The 23449-nt window shown below is 45.7% G+C and overlaps 1 protein-coding gene across 1 annotated transcript in view; it reads right to left on the bottom strand.

Moving 5' to 3' along the window:
- Window positions 1-23449, bottom strand: part of LOC134092202 (calmodulin-binding transcription activator 1-like) — a 251899-nt gene that overhangs the window by 6822 nt on the left and 221628 nt on the right. Inside the window, exons 7-13 of the mRNA XM_062544992.1 lie at window positions 19128-19281; window positions 16765-16905; window positions 12150-14494; window positions 11238-11364; window positions 10891-11025; window positions 591-757; window positions 12-205 (exon numbers count right to left, since the gene is read on the bottom strand). Coding sequence (XP_062400976.1) covers window positions 12-205; window positions 591-757; window positions 10891-11025; window positions 11238-11364; window positions 12150-14494; window positions 16765-16905; window positions 19128-19281 — 3263 coding nt within the window. The remainder of the gene's footprint in view (window positions 1-11; window positions 206-590; window positions 758-10890; window positions 11026-11237; window positions 11365-12149; window positions 14495-16764; window positions 16906-19127; window positions 19282-23449) is intronic.

Below are 23449 nucleotides of genomic sequence, written 5' to 3'. Positions count from 1 at the left end.
AGTGTCCTCACCGCCACTTGATGAGGGTCTGGATGAGGGTGGCGTAGCCTTGTGCTGCTGCCAGGTGCAGGAGAGTCATGCCACGGAACGTCTTGGAGTGGATCAAATGCTTGGACTTGGCCCAGCAGGCCCGGTTCATCATCTTCTCACAAACCACCACCACGCGCCCCTCAAAGGAGCTTCCTGCCTGGGTTTTTACCACATCCTGGGAAGAGTTCAAAAGTTAAATGTGTCCCTAAATAGAATCTATGAAAAGACTGATGTGATCGGATAATAGGTAATTTCCTACTAATTGCATCAGTATGAATGAGCTAGGAAGTTACATAGAGAAGGAAACGTCATCTGTAATTGCCCTTTTATACCTTTATTTACTATCTTTGTTTTTGTTTATGTTTAGCACACTGAATTACCCCTATGTATGAAATGTGCTACATACTGTAAATAAACTTGCCTTAATCATAAGTTAATCATGCTTTTTTTCAGGTCTTAGGGGTAGTCACAATCACAATAATAATAATAATAATAATAAAGCCATTCCCATTTCATTCCCTCGGATGAATCTACTATATAGACTGCTGGAGGTCGATTACCTGTGACTGACTGGTACTGCCGTTTCCACCGCCGCCTCCTCCACCACCACCACCACTTCCTCCACTCTCGGACGACCCTCCGCCGGCCGACTGCTGGCCGGCCATCTCAGCCATCCTTCGCTCCATCTGCTCCAGCCGCTCCAGGATGGACATTCTGAATTGGTTATCTGCGGATGGGCCGGCAGGCAGGCAGGCAGACAGACAGATAGACAAACAGATACAGTCAGGTCAGGCATCACACCCATTGCCATGATGCTTATCTATCTATTAATGCAAGGAACGTCTGTCTGTGTGTCACTCATAACTCTCGAACCACTCATCCGACTGCTCTCAAATTTGGTGGACCGTGTCATCCTAATGGCACGAGTGTGTGCACATAAAATGGCACATCTACGGGCTCTGCACTAGTTAAAGAAAATAACATAACAGCGTCTCTAGCTCAACTGGTAGGGGAGAGCATTAGCAGCAGGAAGCACATGAGACTGATTCCTTTATTTAAGTCTGAGTGAGCGCGTCATATGCCTTTGTTAGCAGCAAACACATCTAACCGTGTACTGTGTTAATAAAAATGTGAACGAGCCCTCTGTGTGGGTTTCTAGTGCCTTCCAGACTGGACACAGACATAAATGAAAGGACATGAAAAGTGAACTTCTAATTGAATTGAAATCCAAAAGTAAAATGCAATGACTGGAGGTGGAATTCCCAAAGGAGATTGACAACGAGGTAACCCCACCTGACTACATACCTGCAACACAATTATACCACAGTGATATACACCAAATCTTTCTGGTAAAAGCTAAAGGGGCTTTCTGAAATAATGTAAATATCCAATACTTATAACAAAACAAAAGAAAATAGTATTAATGAACAGCAATGTTAAATTAATGCAATTTCAAAGTTATCATCAAAACAGGGCGAGAAGGCAATATGTAAGAAAATAACACATAAGAGTTGGTAAAAAAATAACATATAAAAAAATAACAAAACTTAAAATAGATCTCTTCCCATAGGTGAAAGACATACTGTGAATGTTTGAATGTTTGTTTTACACATGAATTGTGTAGAACTGTATACTGTAGAGCAGCACTGTGCATATTTCTGTGGTAGATAAACGGAAAATTCAAAATGATAATCTGTGCAATTTATTGTGCAATCACATTGAGATCCTGTAATCAGTTGCTAATCAATTCTGGGAACAGACTGTTGATGGTGTAGCATGTGTAGCATGTGGGAGATGCTGGCTGTGGCAGTCTGTGTTAGCCAGCGACGCTCAGTGTTAGTGGGTTGCAATGTGTCTTTGTTCAAATAGTGCTGCAGTGTTGCTGCAGTGAAAATGATGTCATCTCCACCTGCTGTCGGCTGGGTCTCTCTCTCTCTCTCTCTCTCTCTCTCTCTCTCTCTCTCTCTCTCTCTCTCTCTCTCCCCCCTTCTCCCTCTGCCTCTTTCTCTCTGTTTATCTTTCGCTGTCCCTCTCTTCCCTGCCTAATCCCTTCTAAACTTGCACTCTTTCACATATCCACCCTGTTCTATTCCATTCACTATGTGTCTTATTCTCAGCTTCTGTGTCCTTACATTCGTTCTCTTTCCTGCTGCGTTCTTAGAGTGGTGTACGCTACAGCAGGAGAGGAAGGGGGTGGGGGTAGGTTGGGGGGGGGGGGGGGGGGGCAAAAAGGGCGCTACAGCAAGAGCCTGTGACATAATAACTACTCATCCCCTTGCCTCCGTTACTTCTCTATCAGACAGTAGATGACCAATCACAGAGCAGCACCCAAAGCTGTGTTCAGTGAGCCAACCAGAGAACAGCAATATAGAGCAAAAATCAGCATATTCTATTCAAATGTGACTAGTGTCTACTGCTTAGAAAGCACGAGCTCTTTAACTCTCATGCCATTGAATTAATGAGGATTTGTTAAAAATCACTTTGCCTCTTGTCTTAATGGCATTAGTCCTGTTACACTTTCTGTATCATTCATTAAAGTGTAACAGAAAATACAGCTATGTGTAACTACACAATAATTACATACTCACACAGAGAGTGCATTTAGAAAGCAAGTACATTTTGTAAAAATAAAATGTAACATTCATTTTCATCTGTTACACCATCATCCAAAGACACTATTGAACAGATTGTTTGTCATTTGGTGGAACCACAACAAACTGTACTTCCTTTTCCCCAATATATACACTACACATCACAATGTTATTATCTATTGTTTAATAGGGTGCTATATTTGGTCCTAACTATACAATTTTGCATTACTGAACAATGTAACAAAAATATTTTTGGTAGAATTTTGCAAAGATCTTTCACGTGACTGTTTCCTGTTTCCTGTATTCAATGAAAGAAAGAGAAGCTAAATCTTGAAGGAAAAAAAAGAAAGAAAAACAAAGAACTAAAGAGTTGCGAAGAAGTCTCCCTTTTCATTTCCTTAGCAGGAAGCTTGTTGCCGGGGTAAATCCACTAGCCCTTGCTGTTTTCTGACAAAAAGGCACTTAACCTCCTCTCCTCCTCTGTTCTTTGTGCCCTCCTCCCTAACACCCCTCTGCAGGGCCTGTCCTGGTTTCTCGGTGTTGCATCATTCTAAAAGTGAGGGTATATCCAGCGGCGGCGCTAGCGAAAAACAGCTAGTGCACACTGAAGCTGCAGACCCACTCAGCCTCTCAGACCCACAAACAAGCTCTGCTCCACCTGTTGCCTTACACAGTAACACTCGCTGCTGCCAGCTAAATTAAAACACTGAACCCTCATTTCAACCTCTCTTATATCCTAAGGGGGTGAGCAAAAAAAATAAATACATGTATTAAAGCACCACTGCTGCTTTTAATGGTGAGAAATGTCCTGCTTTGGGCTACCAGCACACAAGATATAACAACAAGCTGAAACCCACGTGTTAAAGTGATGTACTCAGAAAGAGCGGCAATCCAATTCTAATGAGTAAAAGTCGTTTCTAGTGAAGTCATGTGACCAAAAAGACATAACGGCGAACACTGTTCTGTACATGCAACCTAATATGCAATAATGTGTTATAAGAGGATTCAGTGGACTGATCTCAGATCAGAAGCTCTTAAGAAGATGCCGTGTTGTGGTAGGGTGTTAAGAGATTACAGCATATAGACAGGTGCTTCTAAGGGCAGACAAATCAAGTTTCTAATGCCATTATTTAGCCTCTCCATAATCTTTCAGTCCTGATTATTGTAATGACTCTAGTCTACTCCCCCACACAGATCTCATGTTTGCAGGCCTGATGTAGGGCAGAGATGATAGCTGGAAAAACCAAACCCCAAAACAAATACTATAAACAGGAACAGTATCCACGTGCCTTAAAACACCATTACAAAGATAACTTTGATAGTGTTACAGTGTTTGCACAAGGAGACATTCAAACATTAAAATATTCTAAGGAGTGTCTGGTGTCACAGGTGTGCTGTAAATGTTGTGTCAACATCAGACTCATTGTTGCAATTTCACTAACTGTCATACCTTTGTTTTAACATTGTAGTTCATTCACGTCTGGCCTTTTTAGTATAAATGAGAAATGAATGTCACAAATAGAAGATCATTGCAGTTATTTTTCAGCTATCTGCTTTCATAATCTCCCTGACAATGGATACAATTTTTATGCTCACTCACACACAGTCAAGAGATTTGTTTTTATTCTGACCTAGTAATACAGTCCTGGTCTGAACAAAGACAAAAAAAGAACAATTTACCACTTAGGTGGCATGTAACAAGTCTAAAATGTAAGTGGGTCGGTTTGTTTTATTCATCAGGCATAAGGTTTTGTAGTAAAATGTGCAATTACTTGAGACTATCAATGAATGAGTCACGTGAAAAGCAAAACTACAGTCTTATCGAGTAAGCTATTGTTTGGCAACAGAGTCTGGAGTGTCAACAGGTTGCTTTAACGGACTCTGACACATCGACACTAAGGAGCTTTTTGTTGTCTAGACGCTCACTGAGAGTCACCTATAGTAGGCTGCACTGGAGTGATCGTGTAACATGTTTGGTTTCCCACAATCAGCCCAAAGCGCTTGAGTCGCTGTTCGCAACTCGTGGTTCTGGAATGGGAATGAACCTGCCCAAACTGACCCGATCCTGTATGGAAACACGGCGGTGCACAGGGCAAGGAAGACGGTCTCGTTTACTCAGAAGTGTGAAGTGTAACCTGGACTGTTATTCATTACATTTCTGAAGTTACTTAACTCCTCGTTGGAAAACTAAATCAGTCACTATATGACAGCAATTGAACACACAGCATACATATTTGTCCCTCTTTTCGAAAAGTGAATTTGCTTTTGTTGAAGAAGTCTACATACGGTTGGCTCCAACAAGAGAATAAGGCACAAGAGGACTAAGATTATCCATCCACCACTGCCCTGGTGACAGTAAACGTGTAGCCTACAATCAAACAACCTCGGAATTGGAGAATGGAAAAGAACAAAAAAAGCAAAGAGAATGTAAGAGTCGAGGATATAAACATACATATACCCCAAGATGATGATGGGCTACTGTCAATCTAAGGGACACACACAGATAAAGCAATAATTCAATCATACAGTGCCATAAATCAAATACTGGCCATACACCAGAGAGGACACGGTTGTGTAACTTTCCGCCAAAACACGTACACAGACACAGCCTACACGTCGCCTTGCATTCACTATTTTTCTTAAATCCAAACTAAAAGTACAGCAGAAAACAATGCATACTAACCGGCACAACTCGACGGTCGCGTCTGTCACACTCACGCTTTTCCTCCTCTTCACGAGCATTGAAATGAACCTCTGTGTGTCAGAGGGGCAGCTATGCTAACAGACCCAACAACAATAGAACAAAGTAGCCCAGAACTGGGGAGAGTGGCGAGAGAGAGACAAAGAGGGAGAGAGTGAGACACGCGGAGATAGGAAGCGAGAGGGAGAGATAGAGATAGAGAGAGAGAGAAACCCTCTGTCTAAAGCTATTCCCTCCCCATCCCGCGGCGCCTGCTTGCCTTTCGTTAGTTAGTAAAAGCGCGTCAGTGCTTGCCGCAGGTACACAGACGCCCTAGATTATGAGACGCCATCGACCCCAGTATCTAACACCAACTACACAGTCCTGCTCTGGAGAACATGCAGGGAAATGCAGGGAGGATGCAATTCAGGATATATCTAACAATGTGAGACACCTGGGCTAAACCAGCTTGCCTTCAACGACAGTGGTATTTTGACCGTCGGATCACTTGCTCTGTGAGTACGGACTTATAACAAAGCGCACAGCGTGCCTCGTTGTTACGGTGCGGTACTCGCAGTTCGTTGCATTTCATAACCATCTGGCTGTAGAACGAGGTTTGGGATGCTAAGCCTTAACGCCTGCCTTTGAAAGAAATACCCAAGTCACAAAGACAGCGACCACGTATGCGATAATCAATGGATAGGGTCCGTGCGTGTTAAATGAGTTCCCCTATTAGCGTCTTTCCTTATTGTAGGCAACCACGTTAAAAGGAATGGACAAGTTTGCCCATGCTATTCGCTGTCTCCTGTCCCGTATACCAGCACCTGCAGCGCTGCAGACAAACATTTCCCTATCCCTGCATTATGACAAATCAAAGCAGGTGGCTGTGCCACTAACCACAGCGCAAAACAGGTGTATTAGAGTGGAGAAAAATACTATCATCACATGGGTAAAGGCTCTACTCAAGTGCTTGCTTACTTATTTGCGCTCCATTCGTGAATAGAGGCAAAATGTGCGTCTAACTTGGCTAATAGCACGATGATCCGGTTTTCGTAACAAATCGCTAAATTACAAAGGGTAATTGTCCAACCGAGGTTAATGTTCGTCAAATGTGATTAAATGACAGTCAAAAACTCCAGAGGCCAAAAATACGAATGCTGTTATCTTGAAGGGGCTTTAACTTGGCAAATTGCGTAGAAAATAAACAAGTTCCAAGGAGTGGTTGGACGTGTTAGTCACCTCTGATGAAATGGCCATGGAAAAGTTTAGACGTCCATGGGAGCTCGTCTAACGGTTTGCGTCTGGGCAGTTGGCAGCAGAGATGCATTGCGAATGGCCTAGTCTACTTGAGGTTGTTGAGGACAGAAAAACATCGTCGCCACTGACTGAGATTTAGAATGTTCACATGCATGAGTACCCTAATCTGCTCGAAGAGTTTAGTGATGATGATGTAGACTACATTTCATAATGCAATACAGTATTTAAAATGAATAACAACCAAATTCTTATAGGTATTAATCAAATATATGACCAATACAATCATACCATTTTCTAATGTGAAATTTTCACTGTTGGCAACATCTCAACAGCAGTCTTATGTCCCTTGGACACTAACGCTCTGTTTGGGTATGAGTTAGACTGAGGTTGATTTCGATGTGAATAGTAAGTTGTTAACCACATTAACAAGGCCATGGGGATACAGTATGTCATTGGTTTCAAATGGAGGGTACACAGTCCTGACACAATTGTAACAGGTACTCAAAGACCTGTGCAATGCCAGCAGATAAGGTCACAATTCATTGGTGGTAAACGGTGATAAGTGAGGATGGAAATTATTTCAAATTGTGAGGCTGTGCAAAGGAGATCAAGAGGTAGTTGATCAGCAGGTCAGGGGCCCTTGTCTAGGCTAACAATAAAGCAGCTGAATAAAAGAGGCATTCACATGTCAGAGGTCGAAACAGGACACATTCAATAAACTTTAAAGCTTGGCTATCACCAGACCAAGCTCAATCTTTTAAGACTGAACATTAGTTTGGGGAGTCTGCTCTGTATTTTTTACTGCACAAGAGGTGTGATCAACAGGCATAGTTCAAATCACACTCTGTACGCATTTTGGATAGTCCTTCAACCAATCAGACCAATGATCCAGGAGCGCCAGGTGGATAAGCCAGTTTGTGATTTGGGGCCCGCAGATTTGTAATGGACACAGGATAGAAACATTTAGAGGTTTCCAGCCTGAGTTGCAGGCCAAAATTAAATCGGACTGGTTTTACCCAGTCTAGAAACTTTACACAGAGATTCATAACCACAATAACATCCAGACCAGTGATGGACAAGGGGACTGGCAGTACTACAAACTATGTAACAATGGCCGGGTTTCCCAGATTCGTTAAGAAGTTCTTAAGTGCTAAGAACTTCTTAGGAGCGCTCCAAGAACGTTCTAAGAACGCTCCTAAGAAGTTCTTAGCACTTAAAGAGCTTCTTAATGAATCTGGGATACCCGGCCATTGTTTCCATACACTGCACTGCTCTGATCAATCCAGTGTAGAGCTCAAGCAAACAAAGTCAGAGCTATCGCCATCAACCTCTTTCCTCTAGTGAAAGGAGAAGAGAGAAGATCATGTCAATCAGTCATGGCATCTCATCAGAAATTGTTGAGGGGTCTGATAGGCTACTACATGTCTCTTGTAATGAAATCTTAAATGAAAATATGCATTCAGACAGTTGTCAGTTGCTTCTGTAGTTGTTGACCATGATATTACAAATATTTATGTTTTAGCTTGTCTAATCACTGTTCGTGTTTTTGTGTCACTAGTCTACAGTACACAGCTCCTCAGCATAACCATAAGGAAACCAAGATGGAGCCGCTGGCTTAAGCCTGGACTGATGGAGAAGCCACAGGGTGATGGACACATCTATTCATGCGCCAGAGAAAAGGTACAGGATTTGTTTTTTTTGAACACAAGTTATACTGTAGAGCACCCTTATCTTGTTTAGTTATGAATCAGAAGTGTAAGCATCCGATTGACTTTGACTGTTTGTTGGAGAGGTTCCCCAGCCCATCAGTATTAGCACCACACAGCACGTACAACAGCTACTGTATGAGGAACTTTCAAGCTACCCGCTGGCAACAAGAAACCCATACAACTAGTGCTGGTGAGATGAGGCTTCATGAATCTTTGAAGCTCTCAAGCCAGATGTATTGAAAATTGGTTCATTTTCACGAGGCTTCAAATGCACTCTAAGGCCACCTGCTGGTCAATGAAAATATGATGCAAGAAAAGTTCTCCCAACAGTAGCCATGCCAAAATATGCCACAAAAATGCCGATACATATTAAGCAACGGCCATATCAATGAACTCTCTCTTTTTGTTTATGCTCAGTCATTTCAAAAGTTAACATCAGCTCAGAAGACAGGCGTTTTAATGAAGTTTGCAGTATCTTCCTGTGGGTTTTGAATATTGGCTGACTGCATAACAGGCTTCAGCTCTAACTACTGCCCTGCCAAGATGTACAGTAGATCAGTCAATTGATCGTAATAGATTTCTAATATGACTCTTAGTGTATTAGTGTATTACTACCAAAGTAGCACAGTATTGTGTCTATGATAATAGTATCACAATCCTTCAGTCAAAAAGAGAACTCGCACAGCAATGTTGCCGATGCAAAGTTTAATCCAACCAGTGAGTGTAAAGTGCAAACCTAGTGCAAAACGTTTTCGGTCCCATTCAGACCACCATCAGTGCAAAAGATGCACTATGATAATAGTGTATCATGTGAACAGTGAGTGATTGTCAGGGTGGGGTATGGTAGTTTCATCTCAATGAAAATTCCAACTAGGCTACTGCACACAAGTACTCCAAACAAGTGATAGACACATGAGCTCGAGAGGGGACTTGGGACATCATGGCACTGAAGCGTCTTGTTTGAGATGAACCAGATGAACCACTTCTTGAAGCAGTGGACTTTAATGAAGCTTCATATTTAGCACATGACATAATGTCACCTAAACAGTACCAGCCTTGATACAAAGCTTAGCGGTGAAGAAGGGCTTGATGTTCTTGACACATGCTACAGAGCCTCGGTATCAACCATACTGTAACAGTACTACATATAACTTAAAATAGCCTTCAACCTGTAGTGTTACCCACAAATAAATGCATGTAGAATGGTGAACATGGGAAGGTATGGTTCTGGCTCACCCAGTAGAGGGCACAACAAATGATCCATTTTGAACACTGATCATGGCACTATTAGCAAAATTAGCGATGGACAGCCAAACAGGTGATGATCATCGATCATAACTTGCACTCATTTACCTTTAGCTGGGCCATTTATTTTTTTAAGAAATAACCTCATAAGATCAATGGTACTGTGGAAGATGCAACAACTTAAGGTCAGTTTCTTGGACATACAGTAGCCCTATTCTAAAAGAGAACTTAAGGGAGATATCTACTGAAAAACATATTTTCATCCAGGATTAGATTTCATCCATCTCTTGGAGACTGGCCCTAAATTCTCAGGACAGTAAGGAATCCAATCACCCAAGTTGGCCGAGGATGGGAGCCAAAATAGTCAGACGGAGACAAAATGCATTAGTGTTGTGTGTGTCATTGGAACTAACAGTATTGGATTACAGTGTCTCTAATTGTGAAAACCCATTGGGAGCAGTCAAAGAGCACAACCAAGCCATAAAAACACAATTAATTAAATCAACAGTCTCTTAAGATTGAACAAAGGAACCATAACAACTAATCTGACTTGGATGTGTCTGGAAAGCAATAATTAAATGGTGACATTGTGAATGTTTGTCTGGATAAATGATCTTTTACTGTTAGCTGTGGGTAGGCATAGCCTAATACTAACAAGGTTGGGTTAAACATAGACAGGGAGGCAGTGCATTTGTAGCACTGTGACATTTGTCTTACTATCAAGTGTCATAGGCAGTAGGAATAATTGCCAGTTTGTGGTGAAAAACTATGAAAAACTAAAGCCAGAAGTGTTTGATTAAACAAATCAACCATAGACTATAACTGGACTCAGTTTTTGGAATATCCTTGGTAGATTTTCAAAAATGTCAAAGGATTGTTGCATCAAACATGGGGTTATGGCCACAGATGTTTCTACAAATGTTTTGACAATGAAGGTAGCTTACAATAAGCTAAAAATCCTACACTATATTGTAAGCATCTAGCAACAACTAACCAAAACTGCACAAGAGATAAGCCTGGGGAAGATTACCTTTGACAAAACATACCAACTCTCTAATTTAGAAACCTTAATCAAACAGTTCATACAGCAATGTTTAGCTAATATTTAGTCTGTGTGTGTGAGAGAGCATGATGACAGCAGAGCTATAAAAAAAAAATGGATCGAACAAGGCCTCATGACTGAAACGTTATCCAATAATAAATATATATACAAGCACACACACACACATACACTTGGAGCCAGACTGTGCAACAATTTCTTGTTATTTTTAAGTGTATCACCAGAGGTCAGCACCTCCTTAAGAGTGTTTTGGGTGTGTGCGCGCTACTCTCTCTCTCTCTCGTCTACAAGCAGAGCTGTTAAAGCCACAGAACTCACCATCCAGAGACAGCCAGTCGTGTTGTGAGGAGGGCAGGGCTGGCAGGGCACGAGCCTTGTACTCAAACACCACTGAGTTGGAGATGATCTGCCCACTCACCGTCACCTGAAGGGTCACTAGGCCGGTGTCGTGGGCTGTGAATGGACACAAATACAAAGTCACCGTGTGGAAGATCAGTTAGCTGCAATGTCATGTAATGTAATGTAATGTAATGTAATGTAATGTAAGCAATGTAAGACACCATTGAACAAAATACTGCTAAATCAGATGATGGAGCGCTGCACTGTAAATCGGATTTAGAGAGTAAGTGGAGCGGAGGCATTGTGGGTAAGTTTGTGTGTCGTACCTGGGCAGTAGCAGCGCAGCACGCCGGGTTGGATAAGGGAGGCAGGAACAGTGATCTGGTCAAACAGGCAGCTGTAATCACTGCTGGCCTCCTGCCAGGGGCCAGTGATAAGCACTTTCACCCCTCCCTGAAACAACAAAGCGTACACAAACTCAGCACACACACCATTTCAGCTAGCATGTTTAAAAATGTAAAACGATTGATTAAAAGCATACAGTTTATAGTCACAATAGATCAATATTGGGTATTTTACTTTTATATACAGAGGTTTCAATCGATCAAATCAAAGCTAGTTCAAAACCAAAGGCAGTAATAATATAATTAACTGATAATACAGTTCACCGTAACAGTGATATTATATTGAAATAAGTTGATATTTTTTCTTGATAATGTAAATCAAGTTCAAGATGGCCAACTTTCTGTACTAGTATTGTTTTTCTGTGGTTGAGGAGATAAAATGCTTTATTTGCCCCTGTGAAAAATGTAATCTGTTTAAAACAATGATGCACTACTGATCTGAATTTCTTCCAAACACTGCTCAACCATAGAATAGTAAAATAGACCAGACCCCGTAATCTGTTTAAAACAATGATGCACTACTGATCTGAATTTCTTCCAAACACATACTGTCTTAATGTGTTAAATGTAACAATCCTAAACCATTTATGATTATTACTGTTACTATGTGATAATACTGTACGGTTTGCTTTCCAAAAGATGGAAATATTTATTTGTTGGAGTAATGTAAAGTAATGAAGTTCTTTTTCCTCTCCCTTAAGTATAGATTTTTTTTCCCTCAGTGGCCAAAAAGGGTTTGCTACTGAATGTGGCAATGGAATATCGTCACCTTGTGGTGAAAATGAATACTGTCTGCTAAAGAAAAGAGAAAACAGACCACATCATGACACTCACCTCGGGGTAGGACCACTCGGGCGAATAGTCGGTCACCACAAACAGACGTCCAGTGGCCTGGATGATTTCCATGGTCCCGTGGGCCACTCCAGCCGAGGCCACCTCTGCCACCTGCATGTAGGCCAGCTGGCCGGCCTCACCCGGGCCTGTGGGGGCAGTGCCCGCCTGGGGGCTGCAGCAGGGCTGCAGGCAGAGCTCCCCTGAACTGTACCCGGCTGAGGGCTGACCGCTTCCCCCGCCCTCCTCTCCCGCCTGCTGGGGCGTGGCGCCGGAAGACACCTGCCCCTCGGCGCCAGAGTGGGCCAACAGCTGGTGCGCGTACAGCTCGCCACTTCCTGCTCCCACGTTGGCCCCGCCTCCCCCGGCTCCGGCTCCTCCCCCGGAGGCCCCGCCGCCTTCCACCGAGATGAAGTCGTTGATGAGGTCGGAGAACTGGTTGCCGAAGGACACGTCGAAGTGGTCCAGGTTGATCTCCATGGTCCCTCCGCCGCCGCCGGCGTTGTTGTTGCCCTGGTGGGAAGTGACCGCGCTGAAGAGGCCCTGCACCAGCCCCGCGCCTTGCAGCAGGGGCAGCTGGGAGTGGGAACTGCCCTCTGCGCCGGACCCGTCGGTGCCGTTGCACAGGCCGCCGGCGTCGTTCCCCGCGCCCGTCACCCCGTTGCCCTCTGCGTGGGACTGGAGGTAGTGATCCACCCCCTCCGCTCCTCCCCCGTCCGCCCCCATGGTGCGACACATCTGCAGCCCGCCGTCCCCGACCTTCAGCAGCCCGTCGGCGGCCCTGCCGTCCTGTCCGCCGCCGTCCCCGGCCTCCTCGCCGCCTCCGTTCTGCTTCAGGCTCCCCACGTCCCCGGCCTCCGCGCCGGACCCCGAGAAGCGGCTCTGGAACTGAAGCAGCTGAAGCGTGCCGGACGGACCGTTCCTCTCCGTCGGTGACGTGCCGTTGCATTTGGCGACGCCGTGCTGACCGACGTGGGCCGAGGCCTGGTGTTGGGAACGGAGGGCGCCGTTGGCGCTCGGGGAGTCGGACTTCACCACGGGCAGTGCCATGTAGGTGCCCGGGCCCTGGGAGCCCTGGCCGGACCCAGAGCCGTTGCTGCTGTTAGGGAGGCCTTGGGCCTGGGAGGACTGGGGGGAGCTCTGCAGGAAGAAGCTGGGCGAGTGGCTCTGGTGGGGCAGGTGAGGGCTGCCCAGCGTCTGGGTGTAGCCGGTGGCCGACATGACGCCGGAGGAGGAGTAGTCCTGCTTGGCGCTGTCGATGGCGCTGAAGTCCATCTGCTCCAGGGTGGTGCTGGGGCTCAGGCCTCCGCCGGTGGGCAGCAGGGAGTTGGTGGGGGTCAGCGCCAGGGAGCTCTGCGGGCCGTTGTTTCCGCCGGTCGAACCCGAGATGCCCCCCCCTCCGCCGCCACCGCCGCCGCCCACCTCGCCCACTTGGTAGCCGCTCTCCTTGGCGAGCTGCTGCTCGAAGGACATGTCCTCCGTCTTGATGTTCTTCACCAGGGCGGCGCTGAAGCCGTACGCGTCGGGCAGCGTGGACGAGCAGCTCAGGGCGCCCTCGCCGCCCTCGGACTTGAGCCCGTTGCCGCCGTACGTCTGGCCCTGCTTGGGGTTGTTGAGGAAGCAGTCGGGGTCAAAGTTCATGGTGGCCTCGGGCATCTTGATGGCGGTGGTGTCCAGGCTGCTGGACAGCACGAGCTCCTCGGAGACGCTCCCGGCCGTCAGCATGGCGAGCCCGTCCGCGCCGGACCCGTCCCCCAGGCCCACGGCGCCGGGAAAGGCAAACTTGTGTCCGTCGGCCGCCACCGCCAGCACCAGCCCGCCCGCGGTGCCCTCCGCTCCCAGCAGGTGTGCGTTGGCGCCCCCTGTGGGTGACATGCTGTAGACCGGGTCGGCGCTCACCTCGGACATGAAGACGCTGCTCTGGGACAGGCTGCCCATGACCGAGCTGACGTGCGCTGACATGGCGCTGACCACCGGGCTGTCGGCCATGTCCGGCTCGCTGTTCAGCCCGCTGCTGATGGACACGGGCGAGCTCTGCGTGGTGTCGGGCACCTCCACCTGGTTGCTGGACGACACCTCCGTGCTGCTCTGGTGCAGCAGCGCCGGCTTGGCCACCTTGCCGTTGCGCTTCTCCCGCGCGCCCGCGCCCGTGCCCGCCGCCCCCCCGTCGCCCCCGCCCCCGCCCCGCCCATTCTTGCTGTGGCTGTGCTCGGTCTTGCCCTCGGACACGTCGCTGTTCTGCACCTCGCTGTGGCTGCCGTACGGGCCGCCCGAGCGCGGGTCCACCTTCGGGGAGATGATGCGGTGTTTGGCACTGTTGCACTTATGGTGCAGGCTGCTCCCAGCACCTGAGGAAAGGGGGAGACAGAATGGCACACACATACACACACACATCACTCAAAAATCAAAGTTATACCAATTAAATATGGAGGCGTGGGTAAGTAAAGGCCTGTGGACATATATACACAGAACCCTTACTACTGATCTCTTTGATGTTTGATTCAATGACTGAATATGAATTGTGAGCCCTCGCCACTACCGCCATCTAGTGGTGAAATGTTTGTATGAGTAAATGTACCTTGTATAGCTCAAGTGTAAAATAGGCTCAAGTGTTCACAAATGTACAAAAGCAATTATGCTGTATTTCATTGAAAGCCACTCATCTTTTAGTCACGATAGTACCGTAAAAAGGAGGATCCTTTCCTCTTGTCACGGTACTTTAAACAAAACTGCCCACAGTGCCCAGTACAAAGTTGTTAAGTTGAAGGTATCAAAAATGCCTGGAAGAGTGTGTCTCTAATCCTTGGTCAGAGGGCTGCTACCACAGAGCACTGTTTGTTCTCTTAAACAAGGCAAGTAATGCTCATTTGGAAAGATAAAGGGCCAACTGTAGGCAGCTTTGGGGCGATAAAGGGAGACTTTGTGTAAATATACTGCCTTGTGCCAGACGCCATGAGAAGGTTAGGATTTATGTTATCTTTTATATTTAATCTTTAATAAATGTGCATTTTTGACAGTATGGGAGCACTTCACCCAAAAGGCTCCAGCTGGGTCGAGATCCCATGAGTAGTCTTACACAGTTATAATGTGATTTTGACACTTCAGTATCTTCAACTTGACTACATTACAAATGAAACAACATTTTCTGTAAATAATTGACTGTAGCCTTCTTTTCACTGTTTTTTTTTTTGTTTTCCACATGTACAGTAATCCTCACTGTGATAAGTGCAAACGAATGCCTCTTCTGTTGAAGCATGCAGCTAAGGTCATGTGGCTCTCAGTCAGAGTTTTCAGGCTGGACCAAGGCTCTGACATGGATGCCTCAATAGCGCCCTCTGGTGGTGAAATTGCATGCAATTTCTCAATAATGTTTTTTTTTTTTTTTTGAAAACATACAACAAAATGACTCCAAACAAACTATTTTTTCAGGGCATGTGTGTCTTATGATATAAGCACCTGATAGTGCAGCTTCAATGTGTGGAGTATCCCACTTTAACTAGATACTCTAAACAAGCTTCTCTCAGGGCAGGTTTATCTTACAGTATAACCACCACAGTAGCCCTGTCAGGTTTCTCCTATTCTTCTGTACATCAGCTATAAATGTGCATGAGCTACTTTACCCATAAGGCACTGTCAGCACCTTCTGCAAATGGCTGTTCTTTCCCCTGTCCGGTCACATTACAGAGTTCATCAAAAATTTAGATTTCAATAAGATAAATCTGCCCTCCTCTGCTTGCTCTCCATACGGCTAGAAACATTCCTTATGAAGCCTATCTTTATTTTGGGCAGGTTAGGCTTTTAAAATATGTCTTGGACTCATTCAAGAAATGATCTATCTACTTGTCAGAGCACTGGGGTATCACATTCATGCTTTATCAGATTCAATTCAAACTTGCCTGTAATGCTTTCTGAGGACATTTTACACACTATAGACTGTGTTTACTTTTACCCTCCAATGTTACAGCTACCGCAATTTCCTGACTATCAGTATCAGCCGTGGCTTATACATTGATTTTGCTCAATTTCTTCCGCTATGAGGTTAATACAGGGGGGCAGTTAATATGGTGTTAATATGGTTTTGTTTCTTTTAACTTGCATAAAACAACGTCCTGCGGCTTATACACAATGCGGCTAAATTTGCAGGAAATTACGGTTAAGTCATGAAAGCTGCAAATAACTGGTTCTTTCCCTTCGCTGCTGCTCCTTACCAAAACGTCAAGTAAATCTCTGTCAAGAGCAGCTGCAACTCTCCATAGACATGATCTCAGTCAAGAAATGATCTATCTACCTGTCGGAGCACTGGGGTATCACATTCATGCTTTATCAGATTCAATTCAAACTTGCCTGTAACGCTTTCTGGGGACATTTACACACTACAGACTCTGTTTGCTTTTACCCTCGGATGTTGTCAACAGCTACCTGTACATCATGAAAGCTGCAAATAACTGGTTCTTTCCCTTCACTGCTGCTCCTTACCAAAATGTCAAGTAAATCTCTGCCAAGAGCACCTGCAACTCTCCATAGACATGATCTCAGTGGTCAGTGGTCGGCTCACCTAGGTTAGTGGTTTCCCTGTGCCACCCCCCTACTGCGCCCCGTCCCCGACTCCGTCCCTTACCCAGGGAGCCTGTGCAGAGGCAGTTGTGGGTCCGGGGCGGCGGCTTGGTCTGGTGGCTGTCCAGGATCTGCTGCACCAGCTGCTCGGCAGAGAAGCCGGTGCTGCTGTTCCCGTTGCTGCAAGTCCACTTGATGCCATGAACTGCCGGGAGAGAGGAAGGGGGAGACAGAGACGACGCGTCAGGTCAGCCAGCCGCACAGACCACCAGCCACGCCTCACCGGCCCCGCAACCCCCGAGCCAGCTGCCCCTGCAGAGGCCCGGAGACGCCCCCGACCGCAGCCGGACACATGCCCTACATCATCATTCCCACCTGAAGGGAGAAAACATCCCTCCCCTGCGCACACACACACACACACACACAACAGATGAAACAGCTGACCTTCATGCAAAATGCATCATGTTATGTTTCATATTTTTGGGCCTACCGTTTTTATTCGGAGCATTTTATTTCTCAGCTCTGTATCCCAGAGTTAATGTTTCGCCTAAAATGTTAGTTGTTTATCTGATTAACAAGTGCAGTGGTGTAGGAATAAAGAAATTATATATGTGTATTTGGTGCTATGTGCAGTATGAGGAGATATAATAATAATAATAAAAAGCTACAGCTCAGATTTGGGGAAACAAAATGTTTTTGCTGTGTGGTGATTTGGTGGTGTGGTGGTAAGAATTAGCAATGAGGTGGTCAGTTATAGCCTGGCCTGAGCGGACCCCCCCTTTTTTCCCCGCTCTCGGTGCATGGGTTGTATGGTCGTGATGCAAACTCACTGGAGCGGAACAGACAGTGAGCTGAGTCAAACAGACAAGGACAGACGAGACACAAGGTGACTTTTCCCATTGCGGCCAATCGGAATTTTCCGGGAAAAAAACGAAAAAAAAAAAAAACAGCGAGACAACATCGCCACCACTCCCATCAGCATCACCACCCCGTTATTCTGAATTCATCAGCCATGTGACAACCAGAGCCCAGTCAGCTGAGTGCTGCTCTCTGCATGCACATAGGGCTCCCATACCCACTGTGCCTCATTCAAGCGTCCAACACCCCCTCACACACACACACACACACACACACACACATACACACACACACACACACACAAACAGAAACACAAAAATCAGTCCTTGGGTGGCATTGTGGCGTACAGTATGTTTAGCATGGTGGGCCTCCATTTCACACCTATTGGAGAGAGCTCTTGTAGTTGAGCTCAGCTAACCCTAGGTGGCAGTGTTGCACCACAGTAGATGTGAGCCTCAGCTAGAAGGTCATTCAAAGAGACTGACGCCAGTGCTGCTCTTACATGTCCTTTTCTGCTCTCAGCACATAATCAGCAGAAAGGCTCAGTCAACTGGCACAAAGATATAAAGTCAGCACATGTCCATGGTGTTTCATAGTTAAATGGAGAGAGGAGACCTGCACATTGTAATATTACATATTAACACATTACATTTGGGCTGTATTTGTTTAGTTTTTAGACTTGAATGTGTGTGTCACAACATTTGTTGTCTCTCATGTGATGTCTTATCTTATATGACTTGTCAAATTCACATCGTTATTAAATTCGAAGGTGAAAAAGGGTCTTATTTACCTGTGCAGAAATGATCAGATAACAAGAAGTCATGAACTGCAATATCATTTGTCAGTCGTAGGGTGGATTCATCATGTCAGTATCTTTACAGAAGTGAGGCTGGGTAAAGTCCTTCAATTTGAGTGATGACGCTAACTTTGAGTGAAGGGAACTGAAATGTGTGTGTGTGTGTGTGTGTATGTGTGTGTGTGTGTGTGTGTGTGTGTGTGTGTGTGTGTGTGTGTGTGTGTGTGTGTGTGTGTGTGTGTGTGTGTGTGTGTGTGTGTGTGTGTGTGTGTGTGTGTGTGTGTGTGTGCGTGTATGTGTGTGTGTGTGTGTGTGTGTAAATAGTACAGTAGGCCTACATGTGTGCGTAAGTTCTGCGAACACTGCATAGATGTGTCAAGTCACTTAGGCTAGTGTGAAATGTATTTACCTGATCTCGTTAAGTAAAATTGATTAATTAGATAATGATTTTCCTACTCCTTATTTACACCAGAGTTGTGAGTGACAGATACAGAAAGTGCTTGAATTAGCTATAGCCTCACATGAGTGACTCCTAGAAACACGGTTGCGGGCCGTAATTCTTCATTAGAATGTATTAATTGCAATTTCATTCATTTTAGCTAATTAATTGATTGTCTTTTTATACCGCATTTTCCACTTTCTCTACGGATATTAACGGCCTCGCATGCACTGTGCCGTTCACCCTCTTGGGCTTCCACGATTTTTGAGCATTCAATGACAGCAGAGTAGTTGGTGAAGGTGGTCGAGGAAAGAACCGTGGTGCAGAAACTTACACATGGGCTTGAGTTGGCTGATCAGCTCCTCCTTGGTCCACTTGGCCCATTCCTTCTTGTCGGTGTTGATGGAGCACAAGATGGGTCCGCACGGCTTCCCACAGTCCTCTATGGCCGGGACATTCAGGTAGTGGACCAACACGATGTCTGGGTTCTGGGAGGTGACGTCAGAGGCGGAGAGAGAGAGAAACAGAGGGGGCGGGGGGAGGAGGAGGGAGAAATTGTGAATGCTGCACTTACAGACCGTGTGACAAAAGAGAGACTAGGATGAAGTGATGGGAGGAGAGGGAGAGAGAATGGACTGAGGACAGGGATAAATTGAGCAGAGAGCGAGGGAGAGAGGAAAGGAGAGGAGAGGAGAGAGAGAGATAAAAGAAAGAAGAAAGAAAGATAGAGTAAGTCTGAGAGGTGTGGGGGATGGCTATCATCTGCACACCGCTTCTTTTGGAGGAATCGGGAGCCATCTGCTGCGTGAATGGGCCGTTCCATCAGCCGTCATATGGAGCTGGGGAAGTGTTACTATAGTCTGGCACGTGAGGCGTGTGGGACTGAACACTCCCCCAGCCCATTCAGAGACGTGTGGCTCAAGCCAACCGGCACCGCTGAGAACAATGAAATACAAATACCCGAAAAAAGATCTGTGAAAAAAGTGTGCATGAATGTGTGTATGTGTCTCTCTGTATGTGTGTGTGTGTGTGTGTGTGTGTACATGTGTGTTTGTGTATTTGCGTAAATGTGTGACTGCATACATGTATGTGTATGTGTGCATGTGTTTGTACATGTGTGTGTGTGTGTGCAGCGAGGGAGGGAGGGAGGGAATTTGCAGGCGTTGATTAGTGGCAGAAGATGAGGTTTCTAAATTGGCTTAATTGGCACACACCAGTCACATTCCCTGTGGAACCCCGTGCCCTCAATTAGCTTCAAAGTATTTACCCAGCTCCGAACGCTACTACACACATCCACACCCTCCTTACGGCAATAAATTACCTTAATTGACAGCTTATGAGTAATAGGTGTTGCTTAAAAGCACGTTTCACCAACAGGGGATACTTTAACATACTATAAAGCCAAATGAAGAGCTTTAGGGCATTTGGTCCCCCCCCCCCTGTTGTCCTAATTGCATTAGCATGCATGTTCACAGACCTTTATAGACAGCGTCACATAGCGCACATGACCCATGGCGACTGTGGAAAATGGTTTAATAACGGCGATGTCTAATGTGATAAGTGTCTAACGCGGTTATGGGTGGTCTCTGCGCTCCTTTGGCTGAAGGATGACTGAGAACTAGCATTGGAAGTAGGTAGCTAGCCCAGAGACAGAACTCGGCGTCGATTTTTTGGCCGTTTCAGCTCTTCCTCGGAGCCAAGCATCCAGACGGGGGAAGCTGCGCGGAGGCATGCAAACGTTTGTCTGTCACACGGCGCATTCTGTTCAGTTGTTGTGGGGAGGCAAGTCATTATCGGAGACACAAAACAGCCACACAAACAAGCGCAGAGGCAATTTCCTTGAGCTCCTGAAGGGCCGGGAGAAGTGAATGGGTGAGTGGCAGCTGGGCGGGTCGCAGGTTGAGACTGAGCGAGTCGGGGGGGGGGGGTTAAAGAGAGGGCTCCTAAAGGTTCCCAAAGGGCCAGACAGAAAGGTCAGTCATTCACATGTATTTGTTATGAGTCGCCAGGCTGGAGAGCAGTGGAAGTTTCCTCTCGAGTGTTTCGAATGAATGCAAATAAGCAAGCGTGTGCTAGCTAAATAGCTATTCAAACCGATATTCATTTAAATCAGTTGGAGCAGATGTAGAATCAGTGACAATATGATGTTTTAAAGGTGCAGTCTTTGGTCTTGGCATAAAGAGTTGTAGATATTCAAGCTCAAAAGGCAGCCTAAGCTGTTAAGACAAGAAGTACAGTATATGGTTCAGTCCAAGCCATGTCACTTTTTTTTCTATTTAAAGTCTAGACTATGATCAAATACTGTGGGTACAAATTTTTGAGTTTGCGAGTAAAAGATCATAATCAAGGACCAAACCTTTGATATTTTTTGGACTTTGATCATTAGCATTAGATGAGTAAATACAGACATAAGTCAACACACAAGATGAAGAGGAGATGGCTTAAAAACGAGTGCTAATGTAAAGACAAGTGTGTGGGAAAGAGAGAGAGAGAGAGAGAAGAGAAGAGAAGAGTAATGTTTAAGGAAGCGATTAGCTCTGTGGATGGAGAAAGGAAAGGTAGAACTAGGGTGTGTTAGGAAGCTAATTTGACTCTGCCTCTTTCGTTTCCATAGCAGCTTGTTCTCATGGCAGCCTACCTCTGCCTGCCTCTCGCATTATTTTAGCAGCTCACAGCAGTGCTCTGATGCAGCAGGCAACAGGTTTTGTGCACATGTAGGCACACACACACACACACACACGCACAAACGTACAAACGCGCACACACACACACGTACACACACACACGCACGCACGCACGCACGCACGCACGCACGCACGCACGCACGCACGCACGCACGCACGCACGCACGCACGCACGCACGCACACACACAAGTAAATACGCTCATGGGGGCACACACACACACACACAAACCCAAACACACTTTCACAAACAAACCACACGGAGCACTCTCATGCGTGGTAAGACCAATTGTTTCTGAATAAGGCCAGAAATTGCTTTCAATCTCATCCAGAGAGTGAAGAAATGAATTAACTTTAGAGGTGCACCTAGGCTCATATCCATTCAATCTCATGTATTTGGAAGTTTGCCTGTGTGTATGTGTGTGTGTGTGTGTGTGTGTGTGACAGTTGCAGTTCTCCTTGTAATGATGGGCCACACACCAGCTTTGTCACTGAGGAAATTACTTCCGTATAGTGGCTTATAAAACCAACCCCATACTTTTTAAGAGCTTGGGTTTAAAAGGTTATATCTGTTCTGTGATTTTAAGCTCTACATTTTCTTACCTCATTGCTCACTCAATCTCAAGTACCATTTACAATTTAATGTATTTTCATTATTTTTTTACAATACGTTGGCGTAAAAAGCTAAATCTGAAATACCCACTACATGTAAATAATGGTACAGATAAAATCTAAATGATGTAAATTAATTCAAATGTCAGGATTTCTGATCGAGCTCCGATGAACAAATTTCATATGATGATAAAGACGATTAAAAATGTTTTGCTTGAAGTTTTCTATCAACAATAAAGTCAGAAGATCAGTGGAACACATTGTTCTAGATCTAGAACTTCTAGGGCGCCTCCACCCACAGTTAGTTATAATAAAGCCCCCACAAAGATGGCCGCCGTGTTTACGTATTCCACTCATAGAAACTCCACGGCCACTGCAGTGTCTAGCTTTATTGTATCTATGCCTCTACCAGCCTATATTATCATGCTTCTTTCAGAGTCATTCTACTAGATCTCTAGACCTCGGGAGATCTGACATACAGTAGTGGACCGCCAGAAAACAACGAACAGACGAATACAAAGTGACAGCAAACCAGAGCATGGTCTTGTTCTCTCTCTCTCTCTCTCCCTCTGAGGCTGTACTGAGCAGACTCCATCTGACCACGGTCTGTCCAGGAGGTCCGGCTCAGCGGCTACTGATTAGGGGCAATCTCTCCGTAGACTCAGGGTGCCTCTCATTTGGCTTTTATACATCCTCCCTTCCTCCTCGGGCCTCGATCCTCACTGATCTACATTAAGAATGATGGGGCAGGCAACAATGAGATAGTCTATCCAGTTTTAGTTATAGATCAGTGCGAATGCCCCTTGAGGATCGAGCATCGAGGATCGCGGAGAGATGTTGAGAGGCACCCTCAGTGGCGCGAGATTAAACACAAGCGTCTCCGTGGAGACCCACGGGTGGCGATGGCACCCCGTAGTTGAAGATCCAACGTCCATCCAGTAGGTTAAGCAAATCAAATCAATTGAAGGGCACTTTGCATTATTAGAGGGAGCCCCGTACATTACTTTGTGGGGGACATTGCACTGAAAGTCTAACTGTGTTGACTTTTTTTTGTCACACCACTTCAGCGTAATTAATGAGGATTTGAAGGGACATGTATGTGAGCTCTATGTGTGTGTGTGTGTGTGTGTGTGTCTTTGTGTTGGGGAGGGGGCTGCATGGCTACTCTGGGCTGTGTTTAATAGCTCTGCCCTGGCCCCCGTGACATGATGGATGGCATTCTGTGCCCACCATTAAACAGCACACTGCTTCTGGCACCCTGCGCCCGCCCACACACACACACACACACACACACACACACACACACACACACACACACACACACACACACACACGCACGCACACACACACACTCATTCAGTC

The sequence above is a fragment of the Sardina pilchardus genome, chromosome 9 (genome assembly GCF_963854185.1).
Source record: "Sardina pilchardus chromosome 9, fSarPil1.1, whole genome shotgun sequence".
In the NCBI taxonomy this organism is placed as follows: domain Eukaryota; kingdom Metazoa; phylum Chordata; class Actinopteri; order Clupeiformes; family Clupeidae; genus Sardina; species Sardina pilchardus.
Note: the sequence above shows the minus strand (reverse complement) of the source record. Positions and strands in the feature narration are given on the sequence as shown.